The sequence below is a fragment of the Pseudopodoces humilis genome, chromosome 4, assembly GCF_049639895.1.
Source record: "Pseudopodoces humilis isolate 2021_Gansu_Grassland_sample_001 chromosome 4, ASM4963989v1, whole genome shotgun sequence".
Classification (NCBI taxonomy): Eukaryota; Metazoa; Chordata; class Aves; order Passeriformes; family Paridae; genus Pseudopodoces; species Pseudopodoces humilis.
In genome coordinates this window covers 23,669,688-23,686,804 of record NC_142203.1, presented here as the reverse complement: position 1 = coordinate 23,686,804, position 17,117 = coordinate 23,669,688, and the positions used below count along the sequence as shown (strand labels likewise).

At 39.7% G+C, this 17,117-nt stretch overlaps 1 protein-coding gene across 1 annotated transcript; it reads left to right on the top strand.

The window, feature by feature from the left end:
• Positions 1-295: 295 nt before the first annotated feature.
• ALDH7A1 (aldehyde dehydrogenase 7 family member A1) lies at positions 296-16,240 on the top strand. Its single transcript, XM_005528110.3, has 18 exons — positions 296-489; positions 593-646; positions 1,562-1,627; positions 3,238-3,318; positions 5,585-5,708; positions 6,344-6,476; positions 7,093-7,137; positions 7,469-7,546; positions 8,413-8,510; positions 9,533-9,574; positions 11,182-11,276; positions 12,126-12,210; positions 12,484-12,590; positions 13,277-13,393; positions 13,849-13,946; positions 14,112-14,185; positions 14,897-14,972; positions 15,740-16,240. The coding sequence occupies exons 1-18, from the start codon at positions 310-312 to the stop codon at positions 15,792-15,794; spliced, it is 1,608 nt and encodes a 535-aa protein (XP_005528167.3). The 5' UTR covers positions 296-309; the 3' UTR covers positions 15,795-16,240.
• The last annotated feature ends 877 nt before the right edge of the window (positions 16,241-17,117 follow it).

The following is a 17,117-nucleotide window of genomic DNA, read 5'->3' as shown; positions in this document are numbered from 1 at the left end:
GCGGGGGAGGCCCGCTCAGCGGCGCTGGGGCAGGCCAGATCAGCAGGGCCCGGTGGAGGGGGCTGGTCAGGACGGGTCAGGGGGGCTCGATCAGGCAGGGCCAAGGGGGGCCCGGTCAAGGGGGCCCGCCCAGGGGGAACAGGCCAGCGGGGGAACCGGCCAGGGGGAACCGGTCCGGCCAGGCCGGCCAGCGGGGCCGGGGCCAAGCGGGGCGGGGTGGGGGGGCGCGGGCGCGGGGCCGCCAATGGCCGCGGGCGGGCGGGGCGCGGCCGCCATTGCCCCGTCCCCCCGCGCTGGCGGCCGCCGGCCATGCTGGGGCTCCGCCGCGCCTTCGCCGCGCTGTTGCCGCTGCCGCGGGCAGGGTCGCCGCCGGCCGCCGCCATGTCCACGCTGCTGATCAGCCAGGAGCGCTACGCGTGGCTGCGGGAGCTGGGGCTGCAGGAGGAGAACCCGGGCGTGTACAACGGGCGCTGGGGCGGCCGCGGGCAGGTGCGGGGGGCGCGGGGCCAGGGGGGGCGGCGGGGCCTCGGGGGTCGCGGCCCCTCCGCCGGGTGAAGGGGCCCTGCCGCTCACCGCTCCCGTCCTGCTCTAGGTGGTGACCACGTACTGCCCCGCCAACAACGAGCCCATCGCCAGCGTCCGGCAGGTGAGCGCGGCCCGGGGCAGCAGCGGCGCGGCGGGGACGGGGCGGGAGGAGCTGTGCGGGCCCGGCCACCGGAGCGAGGCGTCCTGGGAAGTTGGTTTGGGCGCTGCCCCACCCGCGACCTGGGCGGCGATGGGCACGAATCTCCCGATACCCCGTCAGGGTCCCTGGGATGTTGAGTCCGGGCGGCCGCTGGAGCCTGGCCGCCGTCGTAGCCGGGGCCTACTGCTGGCAGTATGCCCGCGGCTTTCTTGGGAAGAAAAATAGTCTGTTTGCCTTCTTCTATTAAGTTTTTTTTACTTATTGTCTCTCCAGCTCTCTGCCTCGCACTCTTGCAAGGATTACTGGGAAGAGCAAGGGTTTCTCCCTTTTCTTTTGTTTTTGGGGGAGTTGCAGAATAGGGGCAGATTGTGCCAATTTAATAGGGATGAGTGGCCTGGGAAGAAGTAGAGCAGTGTGACATTTAAGTAGTAAATCTGTGTAAGTTTTTACTATAGGCATAGCAGTGTTGTATTAATCTACTCCTTTTGTGCATTATGACCCAACTAGCCCTTGATGTCCAGTGAGGCTGGGTGATGGAGTAGGACATATTAATATATGTGTGTGTATGTATATATGCAAACATATATAAGACCATTATTCTATATGGAGCTTCCTTTAACACCTGGATGAAGACTTCTGCTTGTGTTTTCTGTTTTGTTTTTTAAATTTAGGCAGCACATGTGTTTTTCATTGACAGTGGCTTCAGGCAGCTTATCGTATTGGGACCAAATTGTGTCAGGATACAAGCATCCTGTAAAAGTGGTATCCTGTAGTGCAGCTACTCCTTATAAATATATCTTGAGTTGGATGCAGAAGCTTTTTTGTGAAACTTCTTTTGGGGATTTGATTTTCCTAACTTTGTGCTTCCTCATGTAGGGTAATTTGGAGGATTATGAAGAAACAGTAAAGAAGGCTAAAGAGGCATGGAAGGTCTGGGCTGATGTAAGTTAATGGGGACTTCTCTTTTATTACAGATCTCCGGCAGAGACAGGCTATTAAATTCCCCTGTAAGGTGGAGGTGTAAAAATGTGTTCACAATGTGTGTGGTGCATTAGAACAAAAATCTGCAATGGAGACCTCAAGAAACAAACCCACATAGTTAGTGTGTGATACCACTGGGGTACAAAGATGAGGACATTGACCTGTGGGATATGTTTGTTTTGAAAACCCTGGCAGATTTACCAAGGCTTGTGCTTGTGAGCGGTTGCCAGCAGGTCTGGTGGAGTTCAGAAACTTTTTAGCAAGTAACCTATCCCTGCTCATGTTTCACTTCCTGTTGCCCCCTGTTTCCTCTGGGAGAACTCTGTGGAATATTTGGATGTGTAATTTTTGTTGATCATCTTGTTCTCGTGGTGTGAGGAAGACTTCTGGTTATAAACATGGGAGTTTTTTGTTCACCCACTGTCTTGTTATTTCACAGAACAGCTGTGCACAAAAACATTAGTGTTTTGTTGTATATAATAGCTAAGCTATTTTTCCTTAGCAAGCTGTAGTTCTACATGCAGCTGTACCAGCCAGCACCCATTCTGCTGCTGATGGCTGTGCAGGCTTGGTTCTTGTTTTTCCTTTGCTACCTGTTTTTCCTTTGGTAGAATATGAAACCTGGATTTCAAAAGGTCATGTGCACTCCGTGTTTTAGCCAGCAAAGTAGTTTACCTTGTCTGAAGGCAGCAAAGTTTAGGATGAACAAAACAGCTTCCTCAGGATAAGTTAGTATGTGTTCTTTTGTAATGACTTCTGGGTATAGTGTTGATGACTCATAACATGTTTGGAAATAATCTGAAAGCCATCCAACAGATAAAGAATCAACACATCAAATGTTTCTTGAAGATTTTTTCTCAAAGCTATTTTTTATTATTTTGTGAATTTTGTTATTTGTAATGATCTTACTTGAAAGATATTGCCTGTAGAGGGATATGCTTGCATGGTTTATGCTTGTCTACTCAGTCTTGTTGTTACAGAGAGCTGCTGTTTTAGACCTGTAAATCCTATTGCATATGGTTTGCAAACTGATCTTGGCTATTGATTATTGTTTACTATACTGATACCATGTTAGAAAATAATATTAAGAGTTGGTGTATGAGCTTAATATTTTCATGATTGAGGTTTCTATGTGTCTTAATTTCTACTATCAAAGTAAATGTCATATTTGGAAGAAAGTTTGAAAATGTGGTACTAAGTGCACTTCAAGGTGCAGAAACCAGTTAAGTACACTTTTATGAAAAATGCTTGTTTCTTGAGGTGCAGCTTATTGTTTAGTTGTGTTATGGGTGATGTAGTTGAACAGAGTTAACAATCTGAATATTCAGTGAAACTAAAGTTTTGAACAGACAAAATGTTTGCAGTATGGTCAGTCTCTGAGGCAGGAAGTAGCTTCTTGTGAAGTAGTGTGCATGATAAAAATGAAAAGTAACAGTGTCTTGGGAAGATAAAAAAAAAAAGCACAGCAATCAGTGATTGCTTACCACAATGACAGAAAACTAGCAGTGTATATACAGCAGGAGTTACAGATTTTCAATCTCACATAGATTCTTCTGTTTTGTTTTGACTAGATCCCTGCACCTAAACGTGGAGAAATAGTGCGACAGATTGGTGATGCCCTGAGACAAAAAATCAAAGTTCTGGGAAGCTTGGTAAGGTATTTTCAGAAGTTGCTTGCATTTCTTGGTGGGGAATGAAGGCGAAATGTGTGTAGAAACTGATTATTTTTAGTAATACTAACAGTTTTCTCTGCAGTACTAAACTTGGTAATTGTTAAATAGTTGTTGTTAGTTCTCTTAGCTTGCCTAATTAAGTTTTAATTTTGAAAAGAAGGAAAAAAATAAAGAAACTTATTATGGCATAGAAAGGGCATGAAGCTGTGTCAGTTGGGAGTTTGGCTACTTGTTATGAAAAGGTTCTGCACCCAGAGGGTGTTTGGGCACTGACCAGGCTCCCCAGGGAAGCGGTCACAGCACCAACCCTGACAGAGTTCAAGAGGTATTTGGGCCATGCTTTCATGCACATGGTGTGGATCCTAGGGATAGAGCTGAACTTGATGATCCCTGTGGGTCCCTTTGAGCTCAGGATATTCTATGATTCTGTGAAATGACAATTTATAATAGGAAAATAAAATTTAATATGGGCCTTTCTGGGATGAGTGATACAACTGTTGCCCTGCTATTTCCCCTCCTGCTTGTCAGATAGGGCACTTCCTAATACTAAATGTATCCTGAAAAAGACCTTCCTCTAATACAGAGCTTTTAACCTTGAGCTCTTTATGGTGATCTGCAGGATTTTGCCAAGTGATATGTGGAAATATGAGGCTTCAGGAGTTGAGATGGCCTTAATGAGATGATCTTGCAGTGCTGTGCAGGACATAAAGGCTGAAGGACCACTCCTTTAAAACTCTTGCTGGTTGCTAGGGAAGAAAAGGAGATGAGTGGGGAACTTCCACTTTCTTTTTACAGGGCTTGCCTGTCTGTGCTGCTGTTCAGAAACAGCTATCAGTGAATAACTCCATGTGTAGTCAAGCCCATATTGTTAACCTTCCAAACTTTGTTCTGCTGTTTCCCTTGATGTTGTCTCCTCAGCACAGTTTCTGTGGTGGAATTAGAGTGCTAACGTACTCCTGTATTCAAAAACAGTAGAGCTTTCCTGATGAACGTGGACAGACAGAAGTTTGTTCTATATTCCTTGACCAAAACTTACAGCTTTCTTGCCACATTTTCTTAGTTTTCCCAAACAGATGTATGTTCAGCTCTGCTAGGATTGAGGATGAATTTCAGGATGAAAGAAGTGCAGTAGGTATTCAGATTTTAGGACTTTGCCTGGCTTTAGGATATGTAAGAAGGAACTGTATTATAGAAACTCATTTTTCTCATATGCTGTAGGAAATTTCCAGCCTCACCTTGCCATGCCCTGGTGAAGTATCCAGGTATTTCTACTGCACTTACAGACCCACTGCTGTGTTTCTTAGTACATATGTCTGATGCCGCTCTGTTTTTGGTCACAGATAGGGGCTGTTCCATCTGTCTTGAGATGACCACAGGCATCATAGAAATGCAGTTAGTCATCTTTGTTAACTTTCACATGGAGAGAAAAATCCCGTGGAAATCCTTTGAACCTGATGCTTCATTCAACAGCCTTTTTAAAGTACAATCATCAGTGTAAAGTGGTAGGTGATATCTGCTTGAAGGCCACACCTAGCTATCAGAGCATGACCACAAAACTGAGTGGAGATAAGTAGATGATTTCTCAGTTCCTAAATTTTGAAATTTTCTCACTTTTGGATGAAGATATCTTCCAATATCAGCTTATTCTCACTGATGTATTTCAACTGAGTAAATCTAACATATTTTTAAGAGAAGCATGTAGTTTAAGTTCAACTTCAGAAAAAAAATGATAAATTGATCCTAAACATCCCAGGTTACTAAAATACTAAACATGTATAAGAATTTTCAGCAGTGTCTGTAAATGAAATCTCTCAAATTTGCTTTGAGATGCTGTAATATGAGTAGTTTACTTATGAAAAATGTAAGTGGCTGTTTTCTTTTGCTGGAGTAAAGTAATCCCTCTTTTCCAACTTGTACAATGTAGTCAAGCCTGCTGATGTAAATCCAAGGTTTTGTTCATCTAAGTGTATGAACCTCATTAGTGTTGGACGTTCCTTCAGTATTTTTTTTCATTTTTCTCCATTAACTTCCTTTTCTAATTTATTCCTGTTGTATTGGGATATGACCCTTGTTGTTTCTTTAAGTTCTGAATAACTGGGGAAGAGGTGAATCTCCTCTAATGAAAAAAATGTGTGTTAAAATCTTACATGGTGAGTAGACACACCCAACATTAGGGGGAGACAAAATATATTTAGGATCCAAGGAATTTTGTAAAAAAGTTTTGTCTTATTGTGAATTTTTTCAGGTCTCTTTGGAAATGGGAAAGATTTTTGTCGAGGGTGTTGGGGAAGTGCAGGAGTATGTTGATGTCTGTGACTATGCTGTTGGTTTGTCCCGAATGATTGGTGGACCTATTTTGCCTTCAGAAAGTAAGTATGTGTTATTTTTTTGGTTTTCTTTGTTGGTTGGTTTGGGGTTTTTGGGGGCTGTTTTTTTGGGTTTTGTTTTATTTTGTTTTGTTTTTCTTTAAAGAAATGAAGATATGGAGGTGTAATTTAAATATGCTGTCTTGTGGTGCAGCAAGATCTCTGTTCTGTATGTTATTTAGGGAGGTCTAGGAATAGATGTGATGGGCAGTAGTGCCAGCTATTGAAGTATCTAATGAAATGACAGATAAGCAGGTCAGTCCATCCATTTTCTCTGAAGCATTAAGTTCTTTGATTTCTTTATTGATGAAAGGTGGTAAAGTAAGTAAAAAGTTTCAAAGTGTACTTTGAGAGGAGAGACCTCTTTGCCAGTTATCGATTACCACAAGTCATCATTATGTTAACTGAATAGCTAAAATAATAAAAGTTTATGTTCTCGGATCATTAGCTTTTTGCACAGTCTAGCTAACCTTGATCCAGGTAAGCTGCAGAGCACAAATAATAAAGCTCTTAGCAAGCTAATGCTGTGGTAGACTGAAGAGTGATGCTAGGTGTCTTGCTTACATATCTTCCCTTTTTAAAAATACCCCAGACATTAAATGGATGAAAACTGCATTATGCTGTGGCTTTGTTTTCAGGACCTGGCCATGCCCTTATAGAGCAGTGGAATCCTGTTGGGCTAGTAGGAGTCATCACAGCCTTCAACTTCCCTGTGGCAGTTTATGGGTGGAACAGCGCAATTGCAATGATCTGTGGAAACGCTTGCCTCTGGTAAGATCTACTTCTCTGCTCTGCTAACAGTATTTTTAAATTAGAAAGCTATTAACTGAGAGGCATTAAATTGCTATTTAGTGTCAGGTGTTTCTGGATATTTGATTTTGTCTAATGTAGGCTTACATTCTCTTTATTTTTAGGTCTGTTTGTTGAGAGAGCTTTTTTAAATTTTGTGGTGGCTTCTTTTTGAGGTACTAAGGTACAGATGCACCTAGGACTTAGCCAAATGGCCTGTATAAAAAGAACCCAGGGAGAGGACTTTCAGCAGTAGTAGTTATTATATTCAGAGTTGGTACAGCTAAGATTAAAAATCTAAATAAGTAGTTTTACTTTCTCTCCTGTCTCTCACTTTGCTTTCATCTACCTCCTTCACTCTAAAGTCTGGCCTAGCCCATGTCCAGATGGATTTCAGTAGAATTTGCTTTGAATGCTCAGCTGCAGAAGGAAATTGTTGAGTTCCTGTCTTAATTTGTACCTGAAAACCAGCATAACCAAAGTGTGCTGTAGGTCAGAGACCCTAAAAATTTTCTGAATTATTTGCTTATTTGAATTATTTCTTATTCTTAAAGAATTGAAAAGAATAAAAAGATAATGTATTTTTTTTTCTTTCTAGGAAGGGTGCTCCTACAACATCCCTTGTTAGTGTTGCTGTTACAAAGTGAGTTCTGTTTTCTTTGATACTTGTCTCAATAAAAGGGAGAATTTCTCCAAAGAAAAAAATTTATAGTGATACTTCCTTTAGGTTTAGTGTTACTTTATATTATCATTTTAAATACTTTTTGTGCATTACCAATAACACTTACTTTAAAATGCTAAATAAAAGTCGGCCCCTTAAAATAGGTAATTACTAAGTCTTGTAGATAGTGTATTAACTCCTGAGAACAATTACCCCAAACCACTACTACCCAAAACCCCCAGACAATCCTAATGGTTCATTCCCTATTTTCACCTTTCAGAAATCTCTAACATTTGTACATCTTTGATTCCAGGATAATTGCCAAAGTCTTGGAGGATAACAAGTTGCCAGGAGCAATCTGCTCTCTGGTTTGTGGTGGAGCAGATATTGGGTAGGTAACTTCCCTTGGGTTTTGTGAACCTTTATAAAAGGTAAAGAATATTCATTGAAGTACTTCTAGTAAAGTTATTCTAGGCTCTAGGAGTTCCCAGTACATGCACATGTTGCCATGATTTTTATCAGTTCATCTGAAACTTTGGCCCTGCACTAAATGTAATACATATGTCTACTTGCTGTTTTGAGATCAGCTGGAAACAAAGAACTTGTCTGATATTTAATGAAGAGACATGACTAAGTTTATATTCCACTTCTGTATATGCTTACACCCAAAGAATACAGCTAATGTTTGGTTCCCAGTACCATGTTCTTGAGAGTTTTCAATGTATAGTGCATTAGACTTCTAGATTAGTTGTGAAGGAGAATAATTCCCCTTTTCCATGCTTGTGCAGGACTGCACTTGCTCATAGATGTATACCTGTGCTTGGAAGCTGCACAATCCAAATCACTTTGTTTGATTTTTACAATGACGATATCCCCAGTACAAATGTATATTCAAATAGATCTTTTGAGTTTTTAAGAGAAGGCAAAACATACGGCAAGCATTAAAAATATCACAGATTTGCATATTTTCTTATGGATCATAACAATTGGAGCTGATCTCACAGTATACTTTAGACTGAATTTCAGTGTTACTACAGATGATACTTTTTTAGCCTGAAAAGGTGGATGGAAACAGCCTTGTTCCTCTCTTCTGGCTAAGAAGCTTTCCTGCCATTAGCTTGGTCACCTGATGTTTCAAAGAAGTGGCTCTGGCTTTAAAGATCTCCCTGGCTGAAGCTGATGTATGTGAAAGGTGCAAGCTGCTTTTCTGTCCGCCTGTCTTTTGTTGAGCACAGTGCTTTGTGTCCCATTGTGCAGGACAGCAATGGCAAGAGATGAGAGGATGGACCTCTTGTCCTTCACTGGCAGCACAAAAGTGGGCAAGCAAGTAGCACTTATGGTTCAGGAGAGATTTGGTGAGTGTATGGGTTCTTCTCTATTTTTTTCCATGTGTGGTGAAGGTAGTGGTGCCCCATAAGATTTTAAAATAACAGTTTGTTTTAGCTGTGCTACCTATTTTTTTGTTTTGTTTTTTTGTTTTGTTTTTGTCTTGGATAAATGGGGTTTTGAAACTGCTCGTAGATACATATGGCATTTGTCAGTTAGTTCTGTTACAATTCAGATCTTTCTTCCAGGTTATCAACAATTCCATAGCCCTGCAGAGCTACAGAGGAGAGGTGTGGTGGTGTCCATTAGTGTTTAATTGTATGGAAATTGTTAGGGTGAACAACCTGGGCTTATGGTCTTTTGGAAATTTGAATAGAATTCATGAATACACTCCCTCTCACGTTTTACTGCTGATAAATATAGTAGAAAAGTGATAATTTTTGAGGTACTGTTCTGTTGCAAATATTTAAAAGTGTACAGGCAAGAATCTCAGCTGCTGGATTTTAAGGTCTAATAAACAGCACCTTGCAAAGATGTTTTTTTGGTTTCATACATTTGTTCATACAAGTGTAAAAAAAGCCCCCCAGAAACAGAACAGATAGTAAATATTCACCCAGATATAGGTTGTGATTTTTTGTCCCAGACTGTAGATAAATAGTTGCCAGGGAAATGAACAAGCTTCATTTAAATTCAAGTTAAATTTCGTGTGCATTTTGATCTTTGTAGGACTTTATTCTTTATCTATGTCGTACTATTTATTCTGCAACTTTTTCCTGTTTCCATCTTTTTCTTTGCTATTTTTTTGCCTATCTTCATAAACTTTTCTGTGCCATAACTGCTTGCAGGTGTCTTCACAACATGTGATTGACGTAGTATTTGGTGTAATTTTCTGCTTTGGCTAGAGTAATTAATTGACTGTGATTTCTAAAACATTTTGTTTACCCATAAAATGCATTTCATGAAGGTTAGCTCTAGTTAGAGGTAACCTCACTGACTGAGGTGCAGTGAATACATGTGTGCATGGCATAACTTATTTTGTGTTTTTCATTAGGTCGAAGCCTGCTGGAATTGGGAGGAAACAATGCCATTATTGGTAATATGCACTGTAGAAATTTAGTTCTGTAGATGATATTTGGAAGTTAGTATGCAAATACTCATAGCTAATTGTCCCTTTTTTCCTGTTTCTTTTGTTGGTTTGTTTTTTCCCCCCACAGTGGGCTTTTAAAAGTATATATAGTTTGTATAGAATAATAGAATGTTGCAGGGTTTTTCTGTGTTTGGTATTGTGCAGGGAGCAGTGTTGTAAGATAAAAAGTGAGAGTCCAAGGTCTTTTAAGTAATCAGTGATGAGGAGGAGAATGGAATGAGAGAAGCAGAAAGCTTCAATATAATGAGTTGTGGACAATGCTAAACTAAATAAGTTTGATTTCAGGATAGTTTTAGGTATAAAATCACTAAGGTTGGAAAAGACCTTGAAGATTTGCATTAACTCTTAACCCAGCACCAGCACATACACCACTAAATCATGTCCCTAAGTGCCACATCTTCATACCTTCTTTATATTTCCATGGATAGTGATTCCACCATTTCCCTGGGAAGCCTGTTTGAATGCCTGACTGCACTTTTTTATGTAATCTCGTGAACACTACACTTCTAGCATTTTAGAGTCTGAGTACCTACGTATAAAGTTTAAGATACTTATGATACTTGAAAGAAAAGCATGCAGGTATTTATTTCAGTAGCACATTTTTTAGGTTTAAGTACCTTAGGGTATGATCCAGTTCCTAGATAAACAGCATAAATACTATACAGCTGAGCAACATGGTGGAAAGAATATATAAGCTAAATAAATACCTAAATTGCTGTCCTGTTCTTTTGTTGCCTTTTGTTTCACCTTTCACATATTCTGGACAAATGTTATTTACATATGATCTTTTGAAGTATAAACATGATGCTACATCATCTACTCTTGAAAATCATATTTCAGCAGGTCCTTCTTTTTTCCTGTGCTGCTTTGTAGCCAGTAGTATAAACTTGTTTTATGCTTTGAAAATTGTTTATTTTTTAATGTTAACATCCTGCTTTTTCTGGATTTGACTTCGAATGGTCACATAATCATTGTTTGATTGACTTTTTCCCAAACTTAGTAATAGTTTTGGATGCTTAAGAGACCTTTGTGGCATTGGTTAAGCTGAGTGATGCTTTGGGGATCCTTTGAGCTTTATAAAATATCTCATTGTCTTCTAGCCAGATTAATTTGTTCAGCTCATTGTACATTTTATGTTACTGTACATCTGTGTGTTTTAGCTATGCTTTTTGTAAGGCCACTTGGATACACTTTATGATTGCTACTTTATGCTGATAAACTTCTGATTAAAAGATGGACAAGGTGGAGAAATGGCAAGAAATTGCTTGTAGTTTCTTGAATTAAAAGAAAGCTGAAATTTTTGCAAACTTTATTGCAAAAGGCTCTGTTCAGTAGTTCAAACCTACAATTTTGTCCAATTGCATGTGTCTAATTCCAGCTGCAGAGAAACAGGAGTTTCAAGGTGTTTCCCTGTATCTTACCATGCTGTGCTAGTGCAACTGTTCCTAATGTTTCTTGACCAGCCTGATAGTTTCTAATATTGTTTAGCATCTTAAGTCTTGTGAACTGCCTGTTTACTTCAGTAACATGCTTGTGGTTTAATTTTTTTTTAGTGTTTGAAGATGCAGATCTGAACCTGGTCATCCCTTCTGCTCTATTTGCTGCTGTGGGAACAGCAGGTCAGAGGTGCACAACTGCTAGAAGGCTGGTGAGTAAATATGTACTGTCTGGTTTGGGTAACTCTGAATTTTAACTTAATTCCAAATTGGCTCAGAAGACTCCTAACAATTCCTAATACTGTGAAGAGCAACAAATTATATTTGAAACACATTTTTATTTTGTCAAAAATAAGTATGGTGGGAAAATAAGAACATAGTTTCATTCCAGTGTATTTCTAGCTCTAAACAGTTTCTTTGTATGTGTTTCTAAATGTGCTGTAAGTCGGGAAAATAGTACTTGGCCAAGTTCTGTATTTCTGTTTTCATTGCCAGAGCTTTGCTTGTGACTGCTATAGATTTTGGTGCAGTGTTTATGTTGCAGCAAAGCAAGGGTGTGTGTGTTACCTATTTTATTATTAATTCTTAACCAGTCATTTTCAACAAGTTCAACAGTGTTACAGTGTCAGCCAGTGTCTGTATAGTCTTGTCAGAGTTGGGTTGATTCAGTAAACGTTAGGCAAAATGGATGTGGGTTAATTGATTTGAGTGTATTGAATGGGCAGTGGTTCCTCAAACTGTAGCAATAAAATTTCTTGAGTGTTTGTTCTAGAACACTAAACTGAAATGTTTGCAGAACACATTGGTTCTGAGATGGGGTAAAATTTAAACAGATTTTTGTTTCTTGGCTTGTTTCAGAACTTTATGATGAAGGTTTTACATCTTCATTTTGTGATGTTGGTGCTGTTTTGGAGGCTTCTGTCTCTTTCTAATATTGGGATTTGCTGAATATGCAGATCACTATTTCCATTCTTCATTCACCCCCCTTCAAAGTGTGCAGTAGGACTTCAGGAACAGTTACATAGGCTGTGCTGTCTTATAACTTCCTTACCACATTTTAGTTTCTCCATGAAAGCATCCATGATGAGGTGGTGACAAAGCTGGCCAAGGCCTATGCCCAGGTCCGCATCGGAGATCCATGGGATCGTAAGTAGCTATTTCCAACTCATGGGTTTGGCTGTTGGTTTCTTTCTGTTTAAATTCAGAAGCAACTATAGATCCAAAATATCAAATTTTAGCAATTTACCAGGGGGTGGAAATAGCTGGTTTCACTTAGAATACAAACTCTGAAAGGAAGATGAAGAATCTGGCTAATACTTCTCATCCTGGACAGACTGAACAGTTAGTCCCAAGATGATTATTTTCAAACATACACAGTTTTGATGAAATTATGCTTCTGAAACTTTTTTTTTTTTTTAGCTGACACTCTGTATGGGCCTCTTCATACCAAAGAAGCAGTGAAAATGTTCCTTGATGCAGTAGAACAAGCAAAACAACAAGGTGGCTCTGTGGTCTGTGGTGGAAAGGTGACTTAAATTTATTTTCCCTGCTATAGTTTGTTCTCTAGGACAAAAATACAGTAACATGATGGCTTAGGCCAAGCTTGTACCTCAGCTTGTCCTGTCAGCCACTACAGAATGTTAGTTTGGTGAGATTGATGATGTTTGAATTGGAATCCTGTCTTCAGAGTAAAGGCAATTCTACTTTGAAGCTACTCTTGCACCACACCCCAATTGCAAGTGAAAGTGAAAATAAAAACAGCAATGTAAATGGTGAATGTCAAACTTGTAAAAAAGGAAAATTGCAGTTCTGTCCCTCACAATATCTAACTTGAGGAAATACTGGAGATTCAAGACAGCCACTTGTACGTCTTCATCATACAGGATGTTTAATTCTCCTTGACTTATCGTTCTGGGACTTCTTGTCTTTCATTAGCAACTTCTTTATACCTTTAAAATTCTAAGTAGCTTACAAGTAGGAGAAAAGAAGTTTCAGCTGCCAGACTTCACAATTTGATTACATCCTTAGTGGACATAACTTATGCTTCTGTGTTTTAAATACTTAAGTAAAATTCAAGTTACTCACACTACCTCCCCTTCTGCCTCTGATTTCTCAGCTGTAGTAATCAGACCATGAAGGATTTCTTTCCTACACTAATACTAAGCTGGATGCTGAGTGGAACTTAATTGGCTATTTTTTATTTATTTTGAAGGTTATAAATCGCCCTGGAAACTATGTCGAACCAACCATTGTGACTGGCCTTCCTCATAATGCGCCTATTGTCCACACTGAGACGTTTGCCCCCATATTATATGTGCTGAAATTTAAGGTAAAATAACACTGGGGAAACAGGTGTCAAGGATGGTAACAGTAGAATCACGAGGCAGATCTCAGACGTGTGTCATAACCATGCAGTTGTCCCAGCGCTTCAGTAAAGAAGTGAAGAGTGGTAGCTCTTGTTCTGCGCTGTGAGATAGCCACTGTTCACCTCACTGTGTAGCTGCATTTGTGTGAAGAGCACTGGAGTCACGATGAGAATCTGTACAGGAGCAGATTTCTATTGTTAGTGTTCATTGTTGATGCTGTTCATATCTGCTCAAAAGCAGAGTGTCTGTTGTGCAGCAGTGGGGGTATTCTGACGTAGTCTGTGTGTGTTTGGCCAGTGCCATTCTGTACATTTGCGTTATGGTGTATGTGGTCTGTTGGTTTTTTCTCACAGAGCTTCTTTGTAACTACTTTGCATTGGATAGTCATGGCTTAACCATTGACACATGCTTCTTCTAGGAGGAAGAGGAGGTTTTTGCCTGGAACAATGAAGTAAAACAGGGTCTTTCCAGCAGCATCTTCACCAAGGATTTGGGAAGGATTTTCCGCTGGCTTGGGTATAACTGCCATTATTTTTATACTTTCCTGAGGAACATAAGATCAGTCTTTCATGTCTTTTGTAAATCTGTGCATAAAGCTAGTTGAGTATTTTACAGCGTGCATTTTAGGGAGGGAGCCTTTCCTGATCCTAAGGAGGAATTGTTCCTTATCTTTGTTTGTAGGCCAAAGGGATCTGACTGTGGCATTGTGAATGTTAACATCCCAACCAGCGGAGCTGAGATTGGAGGTGCTTTTGGTATGTTACCTGTGCCTCTTTAAGGTTTTAATCAGTCCATTTAAATGTGAAGAAAAGAGTTAAGTTAATTTTGAATCATACTGCTTTAGCAGAAAACAGATACTGACCAGCAGTAGTTAGATTTAAATTTTAAAAAATACCTGTATTTGGTTTTTAAAAATTCCATGTGTTATTTCCTTCTCCTCCCCTCCATCAAGGCAGTGTAACTCAGAGATATATTCTGGAGGTGTTTAAAGATATGCCAAGTGGAAAACTGTATAAAAGTTTTAATTAAAACAATCCTGAGCAATTTTGTGTATATTGACATGTAGTATTTTTGTGAGAAAATCTTTAAATAAAATTTTTTGCCTTTATTTTTCTTTTTTGTATATATTTAAGGAAGTGAGGGGGTGGAAGAAGAAGGATTATTCTTACCATTTAAACAGTACAAGAGCCAGCACATTCTTGTACACTTGTCTTAAGACAAAATGTTTTTAAAACAAAGCCCTCTCATGCCATGTTGAGACTTTAAACTCCAGGGAGATAATTTCTTGAATCAAGCATGAGAAGAGAGCTACCTGTATGTGTTGTATGGGGTGGTAATTTAGCTCAGATATAGGACAAGGGAAAAGAATTTTCCTATGTATTTTTATAAAAATGTCTTACCTCCTGGAGTTAGTCTAGATTCCCATGTCCAAAAATAGGTTTTAATTTATAATGTTTTTACTACAGGTGGTGAAAAGCACACTGGTGGGGGAAGAGAATCTGGAAGTGATTCATGGAAACTTTATATGAGACGGTCTACTTGGTAAGAGACCAAATAAATTTAAATTATTTATGAACTTCCAAAAGTTCAAAGCATATAAGTCTTTGACTACAAGGTTACTATCTTTACTGAATGGACGATAACATCTGTAAGTGTAATTGCTTTTTCTTCACATTAATAGTAGAAGATTTGAAGGGTTTTTATAAAGACAATTTCTTAACTTTCCAAAGAGAAAAAAAAAAAAGGCAATTTTGGGGTTTCCCCTGTCCCCTTTTGATTGATTTTAAATTCATCTGAAAAATTACTGAAACTTACCAGGAAATACACTGAGTTGCAACCACAGAGAGGAGACCATGAGGGCACTACTATTACCTCTGGTAGGTGATTCAGCTGTGTGTTGGTTATCTCCCCACAAATCTCCTGACAGCCCATAGTGGATGACCATTAGTATCCTCTGCTGACTTCCATAGCCTTTACCTGTGCTGTCTTTGCTTTCCATGCGAGGACTTACAAACATGAGAAATCCCACCTTGATTTTTCTATGTGGACATTCTTCTAGTAAGAGATTAAGTAAAGAGAAGTAAGATTCTCCATAAAGGAAGAGATAAAGGAAGATGCGGTCTTTTCCTGTATATGGTTACTGTATTGAAATCTGGAGTAAAGTTAGTTCATAATTTTCAGGAGGCAAACTGCTTTAGAGAAGTCTTTTGTTTAGATGTGACAGGAATCAGAAGCTTGTACAGAGAAGTGGACTGCATAATCTGTCTTAGTGATTAAGTCTGGTCTCTAAATTCTTGTTTCTCTTTCAGTACAATCAACTACAGCAAAGATTTGCCCTTGGCTCAAGGAATCAAGTTTCAGTAACAACCTTATGAATGAATGGCTGTGCTATGAACCGTCCTAGTATTTCAGAATCAAGCAGCTCCTAAGCATCATGGGGATAAAAATCAATTATATGAAACAAATTCTGTCAGAAAATCAGCTGCTCTTAAATTGCTTCACTTTCTATGTATGTATTTACTAATTTAGTCTTCAAATGAGAAGTCTGTGGCTTTTGGGAAGGGGGGAGGGTGACTAAAACTAACCCCCTTGGGTTCAGGTGGCCTGGATAACCTGTTGCCTTAACACTGTATTTCAGTACCAACACTGCCTCTATCCCCTCCTCACCTTTTGCTGATATTTCCAGCTATGATGTCTGTGTTTCAAACTGTGTGCCAAGTTGCCTGCAGGTAACTGGTGCTGTGGGGGTATTTAGGCTGCAGTACAGGGCTGTTTTTAAATTAATAAATAAAGGTACATTTTGTGAAATATCTTGGGTTTCTCTTTTGTTTTATTCACTGTTTTTGAGCAGGAATATTCAGTGGACTATCCATTTTCACACACTGAGCTGCTGGCTGGGAGAAGAATCACTGGGCTAAAAGCACTGCTTTAGTTTTCCTGCCTCTCCTTCAGAAAGGAGACTTTCAGCACACATGTTGTGAGATAGAGGTCTACTGTTGCGTCTTGGTATCTCCTTTTTACACTTGAAGGGGTTACAGCCAATTCAGGTGGTCACAGCTCTTGTGATATCCTACAACTAAACCAGCTGGAGATGAGAACTGAAAATGCAGCCAGAGGAAATACTTTTTTGGGAAAGGCATATTGTTTATTTGTGTTTTACCTCAAATGAGGGTTTATTTTGGCCACTGGAGACTACAGGCAGCAAGAGCTCATTTAAGAGTCTCGCTCAGGCCTCATGATGAGAAAAGACACAGTGCTACTAGCCTGATTTTAGCTTTCCACAGAGGGATTTCTGAGGTCCTCAATAAATTGTTTCTGGGGATTTCTTTTCTCATCAATGTCATATACCAAATTTCCACAATCTCCGAAGATGGCAGAACTGTTCTTTATGGGCTCAGATTCTAGGAGTCTGATTTGACTATTGATTTATTTTGATGATGTTTTGAGGGCCATGCCATGCAACCTGGGTTTAAAGTCCACCGTACCACAATGCTAGTTGGTCTCCTTTCACCTTTATTTCTAGTTTTAAAATGCATAGTGTTTATAGTCTTACATTTGTGTTATACAAATATTTTGGGTGTCATGTTCTGTAGATCAAACATTAGGCAGCTTTTTTTCCTTCTGAATCTCTTACTGCCAGGAGTGTTCTCTCCTCTAGTTCTTTTGTGTCTGGCCATTTCATTAAAA